Source organism: Mycteria americana, chromosome 4 (assembly GCF_035582795.1).
Source record: "Mycteria americana isolate JAX WOST 10 ecotype Jacksonville Zoo and Gardens chromosome 4, USCA_MyAme_1.0, whole genome shotgun sequence".
Taxonomy (NCBI): Eukaryota; Metazoa; Chordata; class Aves; order Ciconiiformes; family Ciconiidae; genus Mycteria; species Mycteria americana.
In genome coordinates, this window is record NC_134368.1 from 48,467,165 (window position 1) to 48,489,844 (window position 22,680).

Here is a 22,680-nt window from a genome sequence, read left to right on the forward strand (position 1 = left end):
TGATAGCGAGGAGCAGCTCCAGGTCCACAAATTCCAGACAGATGGAAAAACAAGGATAATATGTGCCGTTGATAATAACACCTTTGTATATGCTTGCTCAAACATTCCTTATGGCTGCACTTAACATTATGAATATTGTAGGAAGTTGTTTCTGTCATTGTAGTGAGTGTGCTGAGGCAGTATTTTGAACAAGGATACTGGATAAATACCAGTCCCTGGGAAATGGACCGTGTAATGATCATTCTTGAGATGGAGAAGGCACGTTCTTGGTTTAATGTGTCATTCATAAAAACTACCCGCAAAATACATGCATGCTCCACCTACCTTAGAAACCTGGAGAAATCAACTGATCTTTTCCAAATTTGAACCTGTGGCAAATCTGATATCTTGACAAGGTCAAAGAACGTCAGAGACTTGACTGCTTTTTATATCTCGACAAGGTAAAATTAGTTCATGAACACTGAACTCTTATAGAGAATGGAAGTTCTGACAGCGGTATTGCACTGCTAGTCAATACTCTGATTTGTTTTCTGACCTCACACAGCATTCTGGAGAGCATTCAAATAAGCTTTGCAGAGATGCTTTCAACCACAGCAGAACTAATGAATCCCTAACTTTTAGCTAAACTCCTTAATCCAAGTAAGGCAGCTTCTCATAATATTTTGCAGCACAGGAGTGATTCTCTCCGGCGTAACTTCTTGTCTGAAACAAGATCTGTGCGATCTCATTCACAGCCTTTGCACAAGGCTTCGAGGCCAAGAGCTCTTTGAACAAGCAGGAAAGCTGCAACGACAACGCTAGCGTTAACCCTGCTTTTGGCCCACAGACCAAACGGGTCAGGAGCCAACCCAGGGGAGGGGGCAAGGGCGGTGTGTCACCTCCGTCCTTGGGGCTGGGATGCCCAGTTCCAGGCTACTCAGTAGAGCACAGGCAATTTGGCTAGCTGTCAACATAGTCAGATATATGGTGGTAACAGACTGCTTTTCTGCTCCCTCCGCAGCAAAGTAGAACAAAATTCACTGTGGTCGCCAAGGGAGTAAATGAAACCTCCGTTTTTCTTCTTCTGTAGGGGTGTTTCCCTTCTGAACCTTATAGAAGTATCAGAAGGTGCACAGGCATCCCTTTCCATTTATACCAACACCACTGGTCACAGTCAGAACCACTCTACACTGAACTGGCAACGTAATATGGTTTTATGTGTCCACAGGTAACAGAGAATTAGGTCGTATTCATTTACAAGCAAATTGTGTGGAGCTGGATTTTTTTTGGTGACTTTTAAAAAGTAAAAACACCCCCTTCTTTTAAAAAGAGAGATGTTCATGTTATGGATTCAGTTTAAACAACGGCTATGTTATTACAGTACATTTTATTGAGATCACTTTTATAGTTTTATAATTTTGTCAGGCCTTCTGTTACTAGGAAGATAAAGTGAAATTTAAGCTGTAGTGAGTAAGAGATTAAACACAGATCAGTCAAACGTTCTCTGTAAGGTTTTTCATAAAAAATAACAGAAAAATTATATCAATCATACAAACACACGAGCAAATGTTAAAATAATGTATTTTATGACACAAATAAGCAAGACACAAATTGTGCTGTTGCAGAAATTATACTATGGAGCTGAAGCACTTAGCAATGTTAAAAATAAATTAAGTTGGAGGAATAGACAGAATCGCATGAGACAAGATAATAATTCCTTTCTTCAGGAAATATCCAAAAGATGTAAAGATTTTTTTGTTTTGTTTTGTTCAATTACCCACTGCAGGCATTTTACACTAGTCTTTGAAAAATCCCATTAAAAATAGGATATAAGATTAAAAGGACTGTTGTGATTTGAAACATCAGCTCTCTTATCCTTATCATTATGATCTTTCAGCAACAGAAGTATCTTTTGGGTTCGCTGTTTACTTGTTTGGCATCAATAACTTTTATTTTGAGAAGATCATATTGTCAAGAAACAGCTCACTGAAGTTATCACAGAAATGTACAGAGTTTTGCTCAACAGAAGTTTATTTTTAGTTCTGAAAAACCACTTCAGTGGTTCAGTCCCAGAACTAGTTCACAGCACAGATAAGAGATATTTTTACTGTCACTTCTGCATAGGCATATCTTCCCAGAGATTAACTGCAGTAAAATGTGGTGTTAATGGCAAGCTTTTACAGAAGGAAAAACAACAAACCAGAAATGTGAGAAAAAAGAAACAGTTCTTGTGAGGCACTTAATTACATACTTTGGATTAGAAACACATCTACATCATAGTGAATGTGCAGAAAATAACATTCTTCTAATTGCATAATTGCTTTAGATATAGGCTTTAATTGCAGAGCTTATAGTAGAAAAATTTCTGCTTATATTATTTGTGGCATTAAAGACAACCTAAATGATGCTGCTTGTCTTTACTGAAACGTCATTTGTGTTATAATGGAAAGTTGTCTTACACAGATTAACTGCTAGCCGTTATTAGAGTCCATGTAGTTGCCATTTAACCTGAGACTTACCTTATTCCTTGCTAATTGCATGGCCCTAATAAGACGTACACACAGAGATGATGTGCGCAGGTAGCTGCGTTCAAAACAATTTTAAATTCACGGTTTTCTTTCATTACAGGTCAACATACACAGCGCAATGCACCAAGGGCTTAAAAAGAAAGAGACAAGCTGATGGAGTTTCAAGGGCAGCTCGAAGATGGTAGTTATGAATACACAACAAAAACCTAACCTTGAACTTAGAAACATCACTGTCCTGAGTCTAAACCAGCTACAAAGAAAAACAACCTACGGACAGAGAAAGGATTTATGCCACAGCTAGGAATATGTGGACCAACGACAGGCACACTCCTATAGGGATCCATCATCCTCTGTCCCATATTTTGGTTGTCCCCAGCCTGTCAGTACGAGCTGTAACTACTGTGAATACAGCATTTATGTCTTTCTGTTAAATCAAACAGATCTGGTAATGTGATCTAATGATCTCAGTTTCCATAACTAAAACTATAAAAAGTGTTCGCTGATGGTATCTGAAGTAAATATGAGTACTGAAAGGCGTTTTCTGGAGGAGAACCCTCACCAATGTTTGCCTGTATTCTGCTGGGCTCCCTGTGGTTTTAGTAGTAATAAGAAAATAGGACCTTAATTTTAGAGGTTGGTCAGCTATAGCAAATAAATGTCAAAGGCAATGAAATGAGTTGACACAAAACACACAAGATCTCCTTTATAAAAACCAAGGAAAACACAAAGAGATCAGAAACTTCTAGCCTTGACCGTGTGTCCAGAATAATCTGGTTCTTACTGATGTTTTCATGCCAGAATAGTAGCAATAGTTCAGATTTTCTTTACGGCGAGAAGAGTTCGGTTATTTGAGGCAGTTAGGGAAAATCACAAACCTCGCAAGCACTCTGAGTGCTACTGCTGAACAAGACGGCAGAATGCAATATTACTTCTTTGCAGCTATTGCAGCACTGCACTAAAAAATGTCTGTAGTATGAATGTTATGCTTTGGAGTGGAATTTTCTCTATTCATCATCTGATTATTTTATAATTTTATTAATTATAACTCATCTCAATACAGTGTCTCATTAGAACAACAGACAATTTGGTGTTATTGACCAACGATTGTGTGATACATATGGATAATCAATTCCAGTAACATTCCGTGAAATGACAGTGAAATTAAATGGATTGAAAATGCTCCTGCAATCTTTTGCTTTTGAATGTCAACCATGAAAGAAAACCCTGCTTTCTGACAAGAGCAGTGCTGGCCTTCCACGCTGTCCTGGAGAAGGCAGTAAGCAATCCGTGAGTCAGACAGATGTGCGGCACTCACTTTTAACTTTCTGTATATAAACCAGCACCCAGGTCATTATATCTACACTGCTCTTGGATTATTGTCCTATAAATGAGAGACTCTATTGCCTTATGTGAGCTTCCCACCTCAAGGATTTAGCTAACAAACCCCAGGAGACATACCCATACTTTTCAGTATGCCTTTTATTAATTTATTTACTAGTAATTAACTTAATATACTGATTTTTTACTATATAGCATTACTAGTATTAACAAAAAATGAGATACCAATTAATCACTGTTTTTCTTTAAAATATAGTACTTGTTGATTACATTACATGTGACAAAACTTGTTCTGATCTTGCAATTTAAAGCGCTACTCCAGCATGTGATTTAATATCCCATGGCCCACATAGCTTACTCTGTGCCATGGCAGGGGATGATTTATTTTTCAGCGGGGAACTGAAAAAATACACGGTATTATATTGATATGATACTTTGAAAATACTTGCAAACAAAATAATAATAATGGAAGGGGAAAATATTGGTAAGTTATTAAATCCTGACAAGCTGTTTTCAGGAAGGCTTAGTCCTAAGAATGCCATTATATTAAATATGCATATTTATGCATATGCACATTACATTCTAAATGAATAAATGTACCGTTTTACAAGATACAACTTCTTCCTTCGTTATTCTGCAGATTCTTCTGCGGAATTTGGATCCGAGGAAGGAACTGTGAGGTTATTTTCAGAATCCTTTTTAGAGATCAGAAAGGAGTAATATGGAAGGGAAGAATGTATACATACGGTGGGTTTGATCCTCCTCTGAGAGGAAATCAGAAAGAACTACAGTGTAAAGCCAATGTAAATGAGGAGAATATCAGGCACTTGATATCAGAGCCAGGCTACTTCCAGAAATGTTAAGACCGGAGGAAGACAAATACAGCTATCACTACTGTATACCACTGAATTTATTATTAAGAAGGACTGAAATAATTTTTATTATTATTTGTGTGCATTACAGTAGTGCCTAAGGCAGTGCACGACATACAGCAACAGATTATTTTTCGTCCCAGCCACGTCCAGTCTAAACAAAAGGCCCTTAGCGCAACAGAAAGCAGCATTGGTATCATCTATCATTCGATGCAGAGGAACGTAAGAAAAGAGAGGAAACAGTCTGCCAAACTTGCACAGGGGATCTGGGGAAGGGACACCTGGCTCTCTTTAGTTACTGGATACTGGGCTGAGCTACAGACCGTCACTTAGGTACGATGTTCGAACTTACGCTGTATACAGAGGCATGCCTTCAGTCATGCCCCGTGCGCCAGTCAGCTAACAGCGGTCGTTTTACTGCTTGGTCGGAGAAGAAATAATTTCATCTATTGAATTCTTGCAGCACAAACTGGCAGAAAGACCGTATTACAGGAGAGCGTGCTGGCCAGGCTCAGATATGAGGTCAGTATGGACAAGACTACCCGGTCTTTTCCATAAAGCTATATTTTTCTTTTCAGCCGAGAAATGAAAACTGTTGAAAGGTTCAATGTTGTCCTGTCTTTTAAGGCTGGAATCTCCTTTCAGCCAAAATAATTTATTCCCATTGTCAAAGCTCATCAGACTCTCAGCGTGAGTCTTGCATAAATGGATTCATTCCTGGCTGTTTCATTTGCACACTCCATGAAATTTTTTTCCACCTATTTAATTTCATCAAGACTTTCTTCACAGAGACTAGTAAACTTGCTGCAAGAGCACTGTAATGTAAAAGACACTATCTCTTTCTTATATTCCTGTGGAAAAAAATAGGATAAACCACAATATGCTTTAATAATTCATATACTTAGAAAAATTCCCATTTTAAGATGATGTTCCTGAAATGGGAACAATATGGAAGCATATGATAAATAAAGCAATAAAGCCATGCTTATGGGTAACAGGTAATAAAGTGCTGCCAACTTGGATACGCATTTTCTGTTTACAATCTCCCATGGTGAAATTCATAATATTCCGTATTCTACACTAGTGGTGTAAAATCCTCCCATGCAACTGCAGTGTCTGGGAATATTACTATGGCATTGTCGTTGTTATTTTTCTAAATAAAGTGCCTCTCTGTTGCAAGAAAACTCGTCAAGTGGAAAATGTGATGAACACGTTATTGCAAAGGCACAGGCTTTGGGAAACCTAGCTGTGTTTTCTTTGCCTAGTTTGCACTGAACACAGCTGCATAGGGCAGGTCCTTCGCAGGGGGTCTTGTCTTCTATGTCTTCTATGTCTTCTATGTCTTCTATGTCTTCTATGTCTTCTTGTCTTGTCTCCATGCTTCTGTAGGGCAGCCACAACGACTTAAGCAGCAGTGGATCCTCCGAAGCCTTCTTGGCTTTAAGACCACAGCAAGGGCAGAGCTTTAAGTCCAGAGAAAACAAGCAGGGCCGATGTGATCCTCTCCTGCTGCTATGCACATTTGTTTATTCATTTAAGAAATTTATTTATTTAAGAAGTTCTCACCTTGGGGAAACAACCAACTAGAAAATATGAAGAATTAATAAGTAAAGACTAAAGTTTAATTCCATGAAGTAGATTATAGCTCATGGTGGATGCTGTATATCATTTGTATTTGCTTGGAAAAAGAAGATTGTTTCTGTAATAGCCTGATCCTGAAGCACATCCAGGAGGGAAATGGAAGCAGAGCTGCCTCAGAAGCTGACACGATCAGACAGATATTTTAAAAAGCCTACAAAGATTTTACACCCTCCAGTAGGCTGAGGCTAAACAGGATTAGTCAGAAGCGGGAGCAGGTAGCAAGATAGGCTTTGTCAAAAGCAGAAACTGATGCCAGAGTGGTATTGGTCAAAACCATTAGTCTTTACAGTCAGTTCCTGTCAGTATTATGCCTTTGAAATAGCCAGTCTTCAGATTAATGTTTTCCAATGAGCTGGCCTTTGGGAGTCAAAGAAACAAACAAATTAATCTGAAAGAACGAGTCTGCCTGAGACACTGATAAATCTGTTATGACAATGTAAGGCTTATTAAACACTGAGAAATGTATTTCCCTAGCCTCTAGGTCAAATGCAAGTTTTAAGGTTAATAGAGGAAATCAACATTTTAAAAAAAGTCACGTGGACTACTTTTTTTGTATTCTGCTTTTGACAAGAAATTCATGATCCAATACACTCAAAAATATAACGCATGTCATGAGGTATTATCCAAATAACACGATATTCTGAGTTATAGGGACATAACTAAAATAGGATAACATGGATAATGTTAACATTTGAGAAACAAGGGAGTCCCAGGTCTCATATATTACCGTTCATCTGTTCTTGAACATCACCCTTCATGATGCCTTCATGAACTCCGTCAGAGTCGCGCGCAGGATCTTTGCTCTGACTGTATGGAGATGAAAGGCAGGCTAGCTGAAGCGTATTGCCAAGGAAATAACTCAGTCTTGATAAAAGGAGCGCTTTGCAGAACAGAAAAGCTAAACAGTGCTATTGATTATCATGATGTATGCTACAGAAAGAAGGTGGAAACACAGGGGCTGCCTACACACAGCTTTTCCGCTCAGCAGCAGTCGCAGTTTCAGCAGGGATTTTTCTTGCAATTTATGGCGTTAGAGAAGGATTCCTCTGAGTTGAAAGGTTTTTGCAGGGGGCAGTGGTACAGCAACTTGACCTGCTATACTCAGGAGGGTTTCTTGGGCCCACAAAGCTCTTGAGTTTGCTTCCTCAAGTGAAAAATGACCCTGACTGTGGCTATTCATAGAAAGAAAGAGACATACACAGATACACACAAGAAAAGCCACACTATCCACTGCCACAGCCTGAAGAACTCATCAGGTGGAGAACAGTTATCCAAAACCTTATCCTTTCTACTCCGCAGTCCCCATACTTCTTCCCTTCCAAGCACATTATGTGGCTTAAGCAACTGCCTGGTGGGATAGAAACTCTTAGAAACCCACGTTGCCTTACTGGTTGTTTTCCATCACTGTAAACCATACTTTCAGGAAATAAGGGGAAAGACCGTAAATTTTCTTGTACTAAAAGACACGTGCTTAATGTACCTGCTCTCTCTGTGGATAGCAAATGGTGCCAGACAGACTTCAGATTTACCTCAGTACTCCAAAGAAGAGTTGACTAGTGAGCTTGAAGGCCCTTCAAATACCTTCCTTCTTTGGAGGAGTCAGTCGATGCTGTTCTCCAGAACCCTGATGGGCACTGACGTGTTGAGAAACACCATGCTGAAAAGCCATCAGTGCCCCTCAAAACCACGGTTGACCTCCACGAACAACCTGGAAGTCAAAAAAGACTTTAATAGACTTAGTCTCATTAGTCTCACTAGTCCCTTTAGTCTCATTATTCATTTAAAAGGTTATGATCCAAAATCCACTATTAGAGTTAGGAACTTTAAACAGAATGGGTCTTTTAACGTGTAAAAGGGATAGTCTTATGACCTAGGCTCAGTAGGCAACCTCCTTCATGCTCAAGCAGGTGAATCCAGCTCATTCGTTTACACGTGCATTGGTTCAGGAAAATGAGTTTCATTTTTGGCCCCACCAGTGAACACTTTGTCCGCACACAAAATGAAATACGGCAGAAACCCTGTATGTCATCTACACCCATAGAGAGATTATTTTACAGTGGCATCACATCACCAGTGGGAAAAAATAATTCAGTTCTAGCACACAATGCGTCATACAACGTACATCTACATTTCGCAGACACAGGCTGATAAACACCCACACGAGCTAACTTTAAACCAACTGTTTGAGCATAATAGCCAAGGCAGCATAAAGCGTTGTGGGGGTTAACACCAAAGTATATTTTTTCATTTCCTACGCCAGCAGGTAGGCTTCCCAGCCCGAGCTCACTGTTACCATGGCTACGTTGCCAGCCGTCCCCAAGTCAGCTAGTTTAAAGCTAATTTGGGTAAGACTGCATTAGCTGCAGACATTTTAGTGACTGCAGTGTAGACATATTCATAGCAATGAAGGGTTTTCAGAAAGACTTCACTTCAAAATAGCCATGTAATTTTTTTTTTTTTAAATGTCTGCTGACACTATTCCCACTGAAGGAATGAGGACAGGTGCTCGGAGGTAGATGGGCGGGCGACTTTCCTGAGTAAGTCGAAATGCAAGGGAGTGCTGCAAGCAGCCCAGATTGTTTGTGATTTATTTGATACAATGGTATAGACAAAACCACAACAATGAGAATTTTGTGTCTTTAAAACTGCATTTTGTTTTCTGTATGTTCCATTATTTATTCAAGTGCAGAGCTTCCTACAAAAAGAACTAGTTTCTGTATCTTTCTGGCACCACAGATGAGCTTAAGTTTTCCTTTTTTTTAGTAATTCTTCATATATAAAGAAGGTAACTGTTATAGCATATTACTACTATATGGAGCAATGAAATTGTTAGACACAATTAAATTAAATTGTAGACACAAACAAAAATATTATTCAATCTCTCAGTATCTGAATTTCTTTTTTTTTCCACATTATCTTCTCTAATCCCAGAATTACTACACCAAAGCATCAAGTAACAGTGTCCTATCATTCCCTTATCTGCTACGCACCACAGCTGTACTCATTTCAGCACTAAGTTACCTCTATAGCCTGAAAAATCACTTGACATTGCATATATTCAGGTTGCACTGCCTTGGAAATAAATAATTTATTGTTACCTATTCTATAAACATCCACAGCACAAGTCATCCAATAACCATAACAGTAAGCTGCTTTAATTGAAGAAGAGACCAGTGGTCTCAGCTGTATTATAACATCTTTTAATAGATTACCTTAACAGCTGTGACAGACTACTTACGTTATTGTCTCTTCAGACCGAAATATTTTCAAATAAAGATTACTTGAAAGTGCATTTCCTTCAAAATGATTATGCACCAGATCAGCCTCTGTGGGTCACACTCATTGAAACTACCCCAAAGGGCAGTGTTGCTACTTTCTTTTTCATGGGTAATAGGACAGTGAAGACGCTGTCTCTTTACCCACATTTCCTGTTACCAAGTCCAAATTAATTTGAAGACTTTGAAGAATGAAAGCTGCTTGGCAATGTTTCCAAGTGGTCAATCTTCTGTACGCTGCACTTACAGAAATAGCCTCCCTCCCTCACTCAGAAGACAGACTGCTCACATACGCCATCTCAGCTAGAATTAACGTGAGACTGAAAAAAGAGGAGGTGCCAAAACCCACTACAGAGCTGCTCCTAAAACTGGGTGTCAAACATGGGTAGAACCAGTATGGGAAAGTAAGGTGTGGATTACTCCACACGTACATTTCACACATCCGACCAGGGAATTAACGCATAGCAGCTGATATACTGTCCAAGTCACATCCTTATTTATTGTAGAGCTTAAATTTGTGGATGCAGTTAAGCAATGAATTAATTCATCTCCGTGGAAATTCCTGATGCAGTGTCCGTGTTCTAAAATCCTGAAACAGAAAGATATCTAAAGGGCCATAACACTTTGAAAGAAAGGAATGAACTATTTGGGAACTACTACCCCTCGATGCTTAAGAGCCAAGAAAATACTGAGGTTTATGTTAAGGGTAGAACAAAAATTTGTAATTCTCCGACCAGTGAACAGGAGAACTTAAAGTAAATGTCAGCTGAAACACAGATGGTCTCTCCCTCAGAAACAGATTTTGCTGCCATGCAGTTTGTTCAGACCTCATGACTAGTTAATCTAGTTACTAATGGGTACTTCACGAGCCTCACCTTTGCTGCTACTTGAATGTCTTTAATTTCTACAATTTTAAATTCATACTGCATGGCAAGTTTCTATAGCTGTCCATTGATTTTATGTCCATTTATTTTTAATTTATTAATATTTTTTTCCCTTCGTACTATCACTGTTAAGTAACAACCTATACTCCCTATACAGCTTTATATTTGCACCTCATTCTGGAAATAAGTCAACAGGCAGAATTTTACAACTAGAGGGTGCTGGAGGACCATAATGTGATATGGTATGCAAAACTCTCAATGACCTTTAGTGGAAAGAAGAAAAATAAAATAAATCCATTATTAGTGCTCAGTAGGACAAGTTAATATATTCTGAGATAATACAAACACTGCAATATTATCTAGTGTAAGTAAAAAGAAAATTAATACTTTATAGCTGATACTATTTTATTTTAAATTTTGTTTCAAATTTGCTGTTAAACTTTGCTTCTGTCCTTAGTTTTTGTGCAGTAATGAACAAAAAGCCTTTATCTTAACAATACACATTCCTTTTGCTTCCTTTTCTGTGGGTTGGAAAGCAATGACAATGTAGTATTGATTAAATGTTTTATGATAAAAAACAAAAGCCGTCAAGTAAGCAGGAAAGCAAGAAGGAACAAAGATTAATTTAACAATAAAATCTATAATTGAGATTATACAGATAGAATGTGGACATTAATTACAGATAAATCATTTAATAAGAGTTCGAACAAGGAAATTATCTTCCAAAATTCATATAATTTCCAACACAGGGTAATTATTTTCTTGCCTTCCAGTACTGTAAGAAAAAATACAAGTATGAGAATAAATAATGTCTATAAATATAGCACTGATTTTACATAGAAAAATTACCCCTCCCTTCCTTCCTCTCTTTGAATCATCCTTATTGCTTCTCAGAGTCTCTGACAATTCTGTAAATACCTTCAACAGACAGAAATATTGAAACTTTGAACTGGACCTTAAAGATATAATTTTTTTTCTCTGGTTCAACACAGTTCAGTAACATTTGTGATTTCCCTTCCATTTCCTCTGATCGGAAAGAAATCCAAAGGACAAATTGTGGCCGCCTGGTAAAGTGGCTCCCTGAAATCTCCACGAGGAAGCGGCCAGGAAGCTGGCGGAAAGCGCGTGGCCATATTCCGAAGAGCAGATCTTTTCAACCCAAACACGAAACATTGCAACCAGGGCGTTGATCACAAAGTGGCAGTGGTTAGAAAAAACCCGGGGCACGTGCAGATCCTCCAGATGCCCAGTGAAGCCAGCATGGCATACTTCGCTTTTTTTATATTCCCACTTTTGACCTTCTGGTTGCGCAGGCTCGCCGTATGTGGACAACATTCAGGTGGTGGGCAATCCCCAAGGGATCCAACAGTCCGCTTGTGGCCTGCATTGGCTCAGCACATCCTGGATGAGCTAGAAATGTAGCACAACAAGTGTGATTGTGCCTGTTTCCTCACTATGGAAGGTTTCAGGTCTTTAATTCAGTCCCTTCCTCACCTACGAAGAGCCAGTAATCCGTACTTCCTTTTATGAATTGTCAAGTTAGTAGAACTGTCTTATTTTAATATTTTAACTAACTGTGTTGCCCCAGCTTTACAAGAGGAGACATGTTTCCCTATGGCACACTCACAAGGGCTGAGGCACGGTCCCTGTGTGTTCCCAGGGAACACACGCTACTCAGATGCCTACACACAAGCAGCTTTCTTTTGGCTGCCTTTCACCTCACGACTTGCCCGTACGAAGGGGTGTACCCTGGCACCCATGGGAGACCACGGGTCCTGCCCTACGCACCCGGGGGAGATCATGTTTCTGTAGTCTCCATGTCACGGGGTTTCCTCTGGAAAATGGATAGCAGTCTCCTGTCAGAGCGGACTCACGCATAGGACCTTATTCTCCAAAAAGTAGCAGCCAAATCAATTAGCTGGTGAGGGCAGCCATTAATTAACACGTAGGCACAAAGACTCATGATATATTTAAAAGTCTCAGCCCCTTAGACCTTTAGACACTTCTTCACTTCTCCTGGTGGCTAGGTGTTAGCTTTGGTCATCTGTGCTACAACTGGCAAACAAAAAAAGTATAACTAGTGGTAAAAATGGGATTTCATCTTGACAACAACTGGTTTGTTTAAACTGAAAGCTTTCAAGGGGATAAGCAAAACAAATCGAGTAAGATGTACCTGATGCAACAACAAACCAATTGTGACTTATATACTGCAGGCTTGCCAGACGCTACAGAAGATGAGCCAGAGGACAGAGCGATGTAAAAAAGTATAATATAACCCGATACTGAACTGCATCTTGTGATGTTTCTCCAAAACTCCTCATACCTTTAGTTTAGAAAGTGGCCTGTTTTTGACATATTGTATCTAGTTTGTGCCTAAGGAAAGAGCAGTCAAAATTTGGCCCAATGTTTTATTGTCATAATATTCTCACACACTTAAGTGTGACTGCTTGATGAATACAATTGTTGTTTTTTTCCTAAATGAGCTGATTTTACAAAATTAGTCATTATCTGATCTTTATTTTTCCACAGAGACAAGATCAGCTTATTCAATGCTGCCTTCACTTACAAAGTCTAAATAATATGAATTACAACTTAGCTTTTTCTTCAACAGTACCGTCTAAAATTATACAAGAACAAGATGTTTGGTTTTTTTTTCCTCTGGAAGTCAGCAGAAAAGCTGTTAAATACTACATATACTAGAATACTGATTTTAATAATACTCAACGTGCACATCAGTTTCATTGTCAGAAACACTTTAAATCTCTGTATGTTACTAATAACTGAAGAGCATTATTCAGCTTTATAATGTAGTATGCATTGTCCTTCATATATATTCCTAAAGCAGGATGTATGCTGTACATTTATATACAACGTTGGTTGGAGCACAGACATTGCAGTGTCATGCTTTCATTCAAATCTCAGATGCCATATGTTCCGTACAATCGCATGGCATCAAAATGCAACATATTGCTTTGCAAATGCAAATAATTTCACGCAGTAGCCTTCATGACTGGGAAGGGGTAACAAAATGGGATATATTTTACACATATGAAAAAAATAAATAAAAGATTTATCATAAATATATGGACCAGTATATGACGTTGAAGAACAAGAAGCAAAAAGGGAACAGTGCTCTTGCATAAAGATCGATTCTCTTTGCAGCTGATGGAATGACAGGCTTGGGAGGAGGAGGCTTCTTGTTGTTCTTGGCTTGAGATTTCCCGAGCCCATTGTTGACTTCAATGGGCTTCCCATAACAGTCATAATTCGATAATTCAAAATCCCTTGGCAAGCTTCCAACGATGCTGAAATCATTGGATCTCAGATCAGATTTTGAAGTGCAAACTTTTTTGCATCTGGTCTCACCAACCTATGAAATAAAGAGTGAGGGGAATCATGATCTACGCACCATATTTCATTAACAAACTTAACGCAGCTGCTAGAGAACACCACAAACAAACATATAGGAAATTACTTGTTGATAGGGATACATTACATCAGCCTAATTTGCTGAATGGTTTCGTTATAAAGTACTTAAGGATGATCAGTCAATCATATAAACTAATCCAAACATTCATAATTGTGTAATTTTTCATGCACAAGGTGCCTCATGCTGTGCAACCTGCTATAGTTAGACTCCTTCATTTTAAGATGATAGAAGGGCAGAGAATATTTCTGGAGAGAGTATTTTTGGAAATCAGTTCTGTGCTGATGAACTTGCAGGACAGATACTATTCAATACTCACATTTTTCTGCGGCCTGGAAGCTACAGTTAGAATTAACCCTAAAAATCAGTGTTTGATGCAACAGCTAAAGTCTGTTCTGGTTCTACATAGTAGCCAGCTCAAGATCCTATAGCTCATCCTAGGGTGACCACCTTGCATGGCCAGAAGGCACTTTCTTTGTACCTGCAGTCCTTGGTGCCTCTCTAAAGGCAGGTAACAAAGATGCAACACCGTTCTCAGCGCTTCCCATCGGTACACTGGAGAACTGTGTAACTGGGAAATCTAAACCCAGCAGCTGAATACCTGTCTTTCCTACAGCTCCATCAGTGCTCTTGGGGATCAAGTACTATTGTGCTAACGGGGTAACCCCAGGTGAATGATTCTCTTTTACAGATCAGACAATCGTACTGGCCCATACAATTAACATTTAAAAGAAAAAAAGTACACGGTGCCCTTCAAACTGAAGTGTTTGAGGAGAAAAAAGTACTCCTACATTTGCTTCCTTGGATTTCATAAAGTTTATATTTCAGGTACAACAAATCTCTAGGAGGACCACCCCCACACTGTTCAAGGAGCTTGAGGAGACTACTTGTAAGGTACTCTGCTTTGTGACTTGAGTAAATCTCTCCCAAAGTTTCATTTCAACTGCCATATACAGTAAAGCAGGAAAAAAAAAAAAAGAAAAAAAAAGAATACGGGTTATGAAACTTAACTGCATTATTAATAAAGCCATTTGTTCACATATATAACCTGAGAGTTAGTTGGAAAGAATGCTGCTTCACAAATCAGGTTATACACATGGGCAACTGACATTAACATAAGTTTCACTAGGGCTTCCTGGAGCCACAGATATGATAAAACTTGGTTCTTCCAAAAGCTGCCTATCCCTCCTTCCCAGTAGCTTATCTCTCCTCCACAAAGCCTTCAGGCATTTTACTCTCAGCTCTCTCCAGCCCTGAGTTTTCTGCAGTTCTAGGCTGATGGTTCAGGATATTTGCATCATCACATTTTGTAATTAAAATAATAACAGTGAAATGCAGTACCAGACTTACGGATGAATGAAAAACATTCTGGAGAACATTATTAGCTTCTCTATGACAACTGTCAAGGTATCCTGGATGAAAAGATCTGTGGCAGTCAGGAAGAGATCTAAACTTCGACTGGGGCTTTGACTCCCACTACTGACAAGGCTGATTCTGGTGTAGGTGGAAGAGAAGCACGGCACTATTCCCTCAGCCAGGAGTGGCAAACCTCCCCAGGTTTGCCAGACTTCTATTTCTCAGGGAAACAGTAAATTTTGAAACCAGTGCACTAAAACTGAGGTGCAGGTTACATAACAAAACCAAGATTACACGTTATAAAAGAAGAAAAACAAGATAGGTGTTCCACGATGGTAAGGCAAAACTATGTATATAAATTTCCTGCATCTGTTTCGCAGTCATCAAAGAGCTGATAGTCTGGGACAGTGTTCAATATTGGAGTAGCAGGGGCAAACTGTCTAGTAAGGTGGTGATCGAGACATGTATGAACGTGATTATGTGACCCTGGGTGACATGGGGGCTGTCACTCAGTGATCCGAGAGGTTCCTTCCGATCGGATCATACCCAACGATATGGGTCATAAAGACAGAAAGCAGACCCTTGTGCAATGAAAGGGCAACTGGCAGGACTGGGGTGCATGTTAACTGAAGAGTCACAGGAATATTACATTTTTTCCATGGTCAAAACTACTAGGATTTAGTAAAGCCATTATAAGAAACAGAATCGTGTATGAAATTATAAGCCTCCTTTTGGATTTGCAAGTTTGTAGTCCATTCCTCATACTACCAGCCATATATTGCAAAACTCAGTGACACTAAATGTAGCCTAAGCGCTCTCATTTACGATACAGAACATTCCTGTTCCAACTGCAGTATCTAGAGAGCGGTCCCCTAAAGGCTGTTACAAGCCGGTTCTCAGTCACTTGCGGGACACAGAATGGAGGGAATGGCTTCTAGGTCACCTGTGCCTTAGAAGCAGAGGGCTGTTCGCAGCATGTTCACACAGGGCTCTGCTTCGTTTAGTGTCAGCTGTAGTACTGATTTATCAGGGTGACACCATTTCCCTTGTAGGAGCCACCTGGCCCAAATTTTTCTTTAGTAAGTGTAATGTTACTTTTAAAAATAATTTCTTTCATTTCCCTGGCTTTACAAATCTAATGTGCTCTATTTTCTACATTCAGTCGCTGCCTAGACATATTTTAAAATTTCTTCTCACACATCTCTTCAACTCTCCAATTTTTCTGTTGTTTTAATTTAAATTTGCTTCAGTCGACCTACAGCTTTCCCTAAACAAAGTCAGATAATACATATTAAAAGTAGTTTATCTGCTTTTTATTCATCCTGTCTTGGTTTGTGCTAGAAGCGTAACAATATTCCTGACACTTACCAAAGGCTACAGGAACCATTTCTGTGGAAAATGTTACTGCAGGACTTGACTTTAGAGTACTACACTGAAGACTCGTAAAGAAAGCAAAACATTGTTAAATCTTATATCCTTTTGACTTCATCCGGACACAGAACTTGGCCCTGGAAAAGATTTAATATCATTTGCCTTATCCTGCCTCAGCACCATGAGCTGTGGGCCAGACCCAGCCCGCAGGATGCTTCCACCAGATCTATGGCTTTTCCCCTGCAGGGGATGGGGAGCAGCTGTTTGGGAAGGGAAGGCTGCTGGAATAGCGCAGGGCCTCCCCACGTCCCGATGGAGCCGGGCAGCTGCTCCTCGTCCCTCCAGCATGGAGGCAGCGGGGCTGAGGAGGGCACGGGAAGGTGACATGGCTCTGGGGGCTTGGCCCAAAACACAGACCTGGTTCCCCTTTCTCCCAGGACTGGGACACCTTGTCTAGGTTTGGTATGTCGGCCAGGACACCTGCCTTTTGATGAACAGCTCAGAAACACTCGAAATGACTCCTAGAAGCCAGAAGGCCCCTTGCGATGATCCCTTCTCACCTTTTACAACATTCAGGCTGATGGGTGCCCACCGCCAAGCTCAGCACCTGCCGCTGCCCTGGGTGCCGTGGTGCCCAGAGCTGCGCCGGGCGTGCGCTGCGGCAGCACCGCGCCTGGCTCAGAAAGCCTTCGCTTGCGGAGTTAGGGGAATGACGTGGTAAGGAAGTGGGGAAAGAGGCGAAGAAGGAAGAAGTGGTGCCTGCGCATGCAGACGGGCAGGGCGGGGGAACCAGCTCCCCATCGCCGCCCCTGCTGCTTCTGGTGCTCCTCATCACTCTCCACGTTCACTGCCCAAACCACTGATACCAGATTTTCCTTTAAAAACATCCCGAATGAAGAATTTTTTCCATGACCTTGCTCCTCACAAACATATGTACCTTATTTCTAACCTGAATTTATTTGGCTTCAATTTTCAGTCACAAGGCACGACTATAGTTAGTCTGATTAACCGCTGGCACTTACAGATGGTAACAAATCTAACCTTGATTTTGCATAATTCAGATGATGTAACCAGGCCGATAGAAGAAGCCAAGTCAAATGTCTTCAGTTTCTTACCTCCACATCATTCCCTCTGTCAACCTAATTGATAATATTCAGTTTGATTAAATCAATAAACACAGATCAGCTTTAATTTCACTGACCCATTTAAATTTATTAGCTAACATGGGTCTGAATTATGAATATTATTAATGATAATTAATACTTATGAATAATAATTATTATTCAGCTCCCTGTTAGCTATGCAATATTTTCCACTGATTGATGTCAGGCTTATAATTATTCATGTTATGCCACTTAGCCTTTAAAAGTACTGGCACGATGTTAGCTTCTTGCTGTCTTTTGGAACCCTCCCAGTTTTAAAGGATTTATTAAAAAATCAACATTAATGTTCCACAGCACTCATGGACCAGCTCTTTAAAAAATCCTAGATGCTACTTAAGCTGAAATCTCGACTGTAAAATGTCTAACTTTAATAGCTACTGTTTAACATCCTCATTAGCTACTGTCAATGACAGCTATTTCATCATCTGATTGAATATATCTGGCTTTTCCCCAAACACAGAGCAGAATATTTGTTCAACGCTTTTGCCTTTTCTGCTGATCCTTGATACTTACAGCATCTCTCTCTAGTATTGGACCAATACTCTTGTTACCGGTTTTTGTATTTTTGCTATACATGCAAAGTAACCTCCTATTGCCCTCAGTTATGCTAAGCTTATATCCCTTTTGTTATCTACACCTATTTTCTGGACTTCAACTTATATTAATTGCTATCAATTTATTTGCCAGTGAGAAGAAAAGAGAAATGCTTGAAGCTCAGTTAGTTTTCAATCTTTGGGGAGTCTGTTTTCAACTGTGCTGTTTGTTGGGGTTTTTTTTTAAATTACTTTAGCTTCCCTTCTGGTCTGTAGCTGTTTCGAACATTGTTAGATAGCTCACCAGCATCATTCATATTTTTTGTTTAAATTCTTCCACCCAGATGAGAAAAATAGTTTTCAAATTTGTGAAATCTGTCCTTTCACAGCACCAAAAATACCAGGACTCGACTGAATTTGTTTTGTGCAAATAGAATAAAGATCCTTTTCAATTCACTGTTCATCCTGTGATCAAGTCCTCTTTATCCGTCAGGATGAAGTGTAATATAAAATGCCATCATTCTGGGTTCAAGAAATTTTGAGAGCAGAAATGTATTGTCCACAATTTCTAGCGAAGCTTCCAACATGCTCCAGCACTGGCAGCCTGTCAAGCTCAGCACGCGTCCCTCAGGCTGAAGTGCCTCCCCACTGTAACGCAGCATTCTCTGCCCTACACAGCACCTCTTCTCTGCCATCAAAGCATTTCTGCTGCGGCACCCAACCCAACCTCTTTTGGCATGCAGATCTGTCACTAGTGCTGCCAGTTGTGTAAGAGTCTTCCATACAAGATGAAGGAGTAGTTCTAACAAACTCTGTCATTAATCTTTCTTCCACTTGTTTTGTGCTCTTCTCTTGCTCTTGCCATAATGATAGATGTAGAACATCAATACAGTAATGATTGTTTAACAGTAGTGTGTATTCAGACTGAGCACGTTTTCTGGTGGAGCTCAGCAGGAATTTGCTATCACATTCCAAATATTATATTCCTTGCAAATTCTCATTACCACACTAACTGCAAAGTACGGCACAAAAAATATTTATAGATAAAATGCCACAGAATCGCAGCATAGCTGAGGCTGGCAGGGACCTCTGGAGATCATCTAGTCCAACCCCCTGCTCAAAGCAGATTGCTCGGGGCCTTTTTACAGTCGTGTTCTGAACCATCTCCAAGGATGGATACGTGAGTCACTAGAGCAGAAAGTACCTACCCTGTACCTGAAATGCTGTCAGGAACTATTAAAATAGATAGCAGCCTGTGGTTTTCTGTACAACATAAAATGTAAACTGGGTTTCTGGTGGTTCTACAAGAAAAATCTGAGTCTGGAGTGCCACACGAGGGGAAAAGACAATATGGGAAGATCAGGTCACCACAGTGGTCAGGTATATTAGAAATCAGCAGAGATGAACATAACCCATATCAGGTTTCAGAGCCTAGATGTGGCTCTGACGAGATAAGGCAAGCAATAGCACTACTTGCCTTTAAAAATAACTGGGTTTAGAGCTATTACCACCACTTGCATAGCACTATTCATCATCTGCCAGAGCCATTCTTTTAGCAAACGTTCTCTCCAGTCATCAGCACATTATCTGTGGGGGACAGCTTCTATAAATGGGCTTGATGAAAATGTGACTTTTCAAATCGAGAGGTGTTGCTATAGTTAACAGTGCAATCTCTCTGTAATCACGCCACCAGTGAAAGCAAAAAGAAACTGATTCATCTTCAAAACATTTCCCTGTTGCTTGTTTTTCTCACTGTATGATGTTACATTGCTAGGAAACACATGCAAACTCCTACTGAGGATTCCCAATAAAAAGCCAGGGCCAGCAGTTACCACCAGGTTGCACAATTTTCTCTTCTGCTTAGAACAGCATCTACTTGCAGCCGCTATGAGCTAAAAGGGGCCAAACTGTTCTTCCTCATGGCTTCTTGCCTGTAAATGCATAACCATTGCAGCTCCTAGCAAACACAGCAGAAGTGCTTACGTGGAATTTTCTCCTTTTTTCTACAGATTCAAGTTGATCTTGCCAGATGGACCACTTGACTTTAATCAGACAGTCACATCAATAAACCTGTGGGCTTAAAATGGCACTGACATTTCAAGGGTTTTTGTTGGAGGGGGCATGAGTCATAAAGCATGGACTCGGGGGTTTGGCGTATGCTGGCAACATACAGCTTTTACGTCAGCCAGTACCCAGGATCTGGTGGAGAGGAGAAGTAGCTATGCATCCATGGAAGGCTTTCTCCATCTCTGGCTGATTCTCAGATTGTGGGCATTGTTTTCATCCTGCCATCTTCACTGTTGCTGTTGGTGACTGTCGGTTGTGGTCACTGACTCTACTGACACAGTAGTGCTTCCTGTTGAAAACCTCCAGGTGGACCCTTAGAGGTTCTGCTACAGGGACCTCTTCTCCTCACCTTTAATTACGAATGGCATCAAGCTTTTAATTTTTAGGATCTATACTGAAAAGTTTATGCTTTTACCCAATTTCTTGTCATAAAAAAGGAACACTAGCCGCTTGTATTTTTAAGTATGATCATGTGTTTCTGTTATGGCTTGTTTTTTACTAATATCAAACATCCCAAGTCTCCAGACCAGATGCCATTTTTATCTATCACAAATGGAGCAAGCACGTGAAAGCAAGTTGTTCCATGAGAGCTGAAACCAGGGATGCCTGACTGCCCCACTTGCTTCTCTGCACTCCCTCTGATCCTCTCCACGCCTGGGACCTTCCCACCCCAACAACCCCGCTGTACCTTATGTACTGGCCCCTTCCCCAGATCTCCTGCAGACATCACCGCTGCAATGCTGCATGGCTGGGAGAGGCAGCAAGAGTGCAACTTGCTGCTCGGGGAATGCTGGCAAACTGGCCTGGCATCGGGATCAGGGGCATTTTAAAGTGAAATAAAGCAATTTCTTTTTAAACTTGATTCCCCTCTAATAACTTACAGATATGTATCAGCACCATTCAGTTAATGCCTCATAATAAACAAGTGCTTCATTTAGGCTGGAGAAACATTTATAAATGCAATTATTCATGCTCTCTGTTTTTCCCCACTTGGAGTCTTCTGCTTCCATGTCTTTCCTGTTGGCTTTACCTTTGAGCCCCATCTGGTCTATCCACTGCTTCAAGCCTAGCTATGGTGAGATTTCCAGCTACGCTCTGAGTAACTTTTGCCTTAGTATCACCTCCTATGTGGAAAGACAACATCCTCGAACATTTCTATAGGATGCACACTCATGTCAGGGATGCAGTTCCAAGTTGTCCTCCTTTTCTCCTAAAGCAATACATTGGTTCGCCTAAGTCTTTCCAGATATTTAGCACAGCATTTGCTCTCTCCTCACACACAATCCTACCTGACCCTGATGAGAAACAGCTCCTGAAGTTCTGGGACAGCACTCTGGCCTCTTTTTGTTTCATATTCTTTATGCCTTTCAACATACAGTTTTTTTCCATTACCTGTTTCTTTCATGTTTCCCTCCCTCGCATATTTGCCATATGACAAATGCATTCTCTACTTGATCATTACTAGGTCTGTACGGGAGCGATCCAAATTTTGTGGGGCAGGCCTAGTTTTGGATTAGGAGCCAGAGCTAATGGAAGATTTAGACCTGTTCTGATTTAGGAGTTTAGTACAGGCTCCTCCAGGGCTGAGAACTTTCAAAGTACTCCTATGCGGTAGCTGGTTCGGAGAAGGAGTTTTCAACTAGGCAGATTTATAGCATTCAAATATATAGAATCTAGCATCACTGTCCTACCACATCCCGATGTCAAATGATTCATTGGTCTGGGACCTTTTCCTACCTCAGCCCGCTGATCTTCCCAGAAATTACCAGCCCAGGACATCATTCCTCAGGTAGGCTGTATTTCAAAGCAGGTGGCTGGATACAAGCTGGATCACTAGCTATGAAGGGAGGTGACCACTCAGCCACATGACCAGCTTTTACAGCAATGAATACGTATTTCCAATATGTCTTGGTAAACACATGTTTTGTAACTCTCTGTATAAAGATCACCAGAAACTACGCATACCCAGGATTCCATATAAATCCAACACACATTATTGTTGCAGAGATTATAGATATTGGTATGTTAAAGGTCTCTGATAAGAAACTGGGAAGACCCTGAAAAGTGCAGGTCAAACATGAGATGCTGGAGCTGACATTGCAAGATCGTGGAGGGCAGACTGAGGTCTGAATCCTAAAAATCTTCAGCCTACTGCTAGACACTATTCATGGGGAATGTTGCTTAAGTTTTGTGGACAATGACTGCCTCTCCTCTAAGTCTTAAAATGCACTGTACATCCAAACTTG

General features: G+C 40.3%; 1 protein-coding gene across 2 annotated transcripts in view; it reads right to left on the reverse strand.

Moving 5' to 3' along the window:
* Nucleotides 1-11,284: 11,284 nt before the first annotated feature.
* Nucleotides 11,285-22,680, reverse strand: part of GLRB (glycine receptor beta) — a 52,208-nt gene continuing 40,812 nt past the window's right edge. For both annotated transcript variants that reach the window (XM_075499254.1, XM_075499253.1), the window contains exon 9: nucleotides 11,285-13,887. In XM_075499254.1, the coding sequence (XP_075355369.1) occupies nucleotides 13,591-13,887 (297 nt within the window). In that variant the 3' untranslated portion in view covers nucleotides 11,285-13,590. The remainder of the gene's footprint in view (nucleotides 13,888-22,680) is intronic.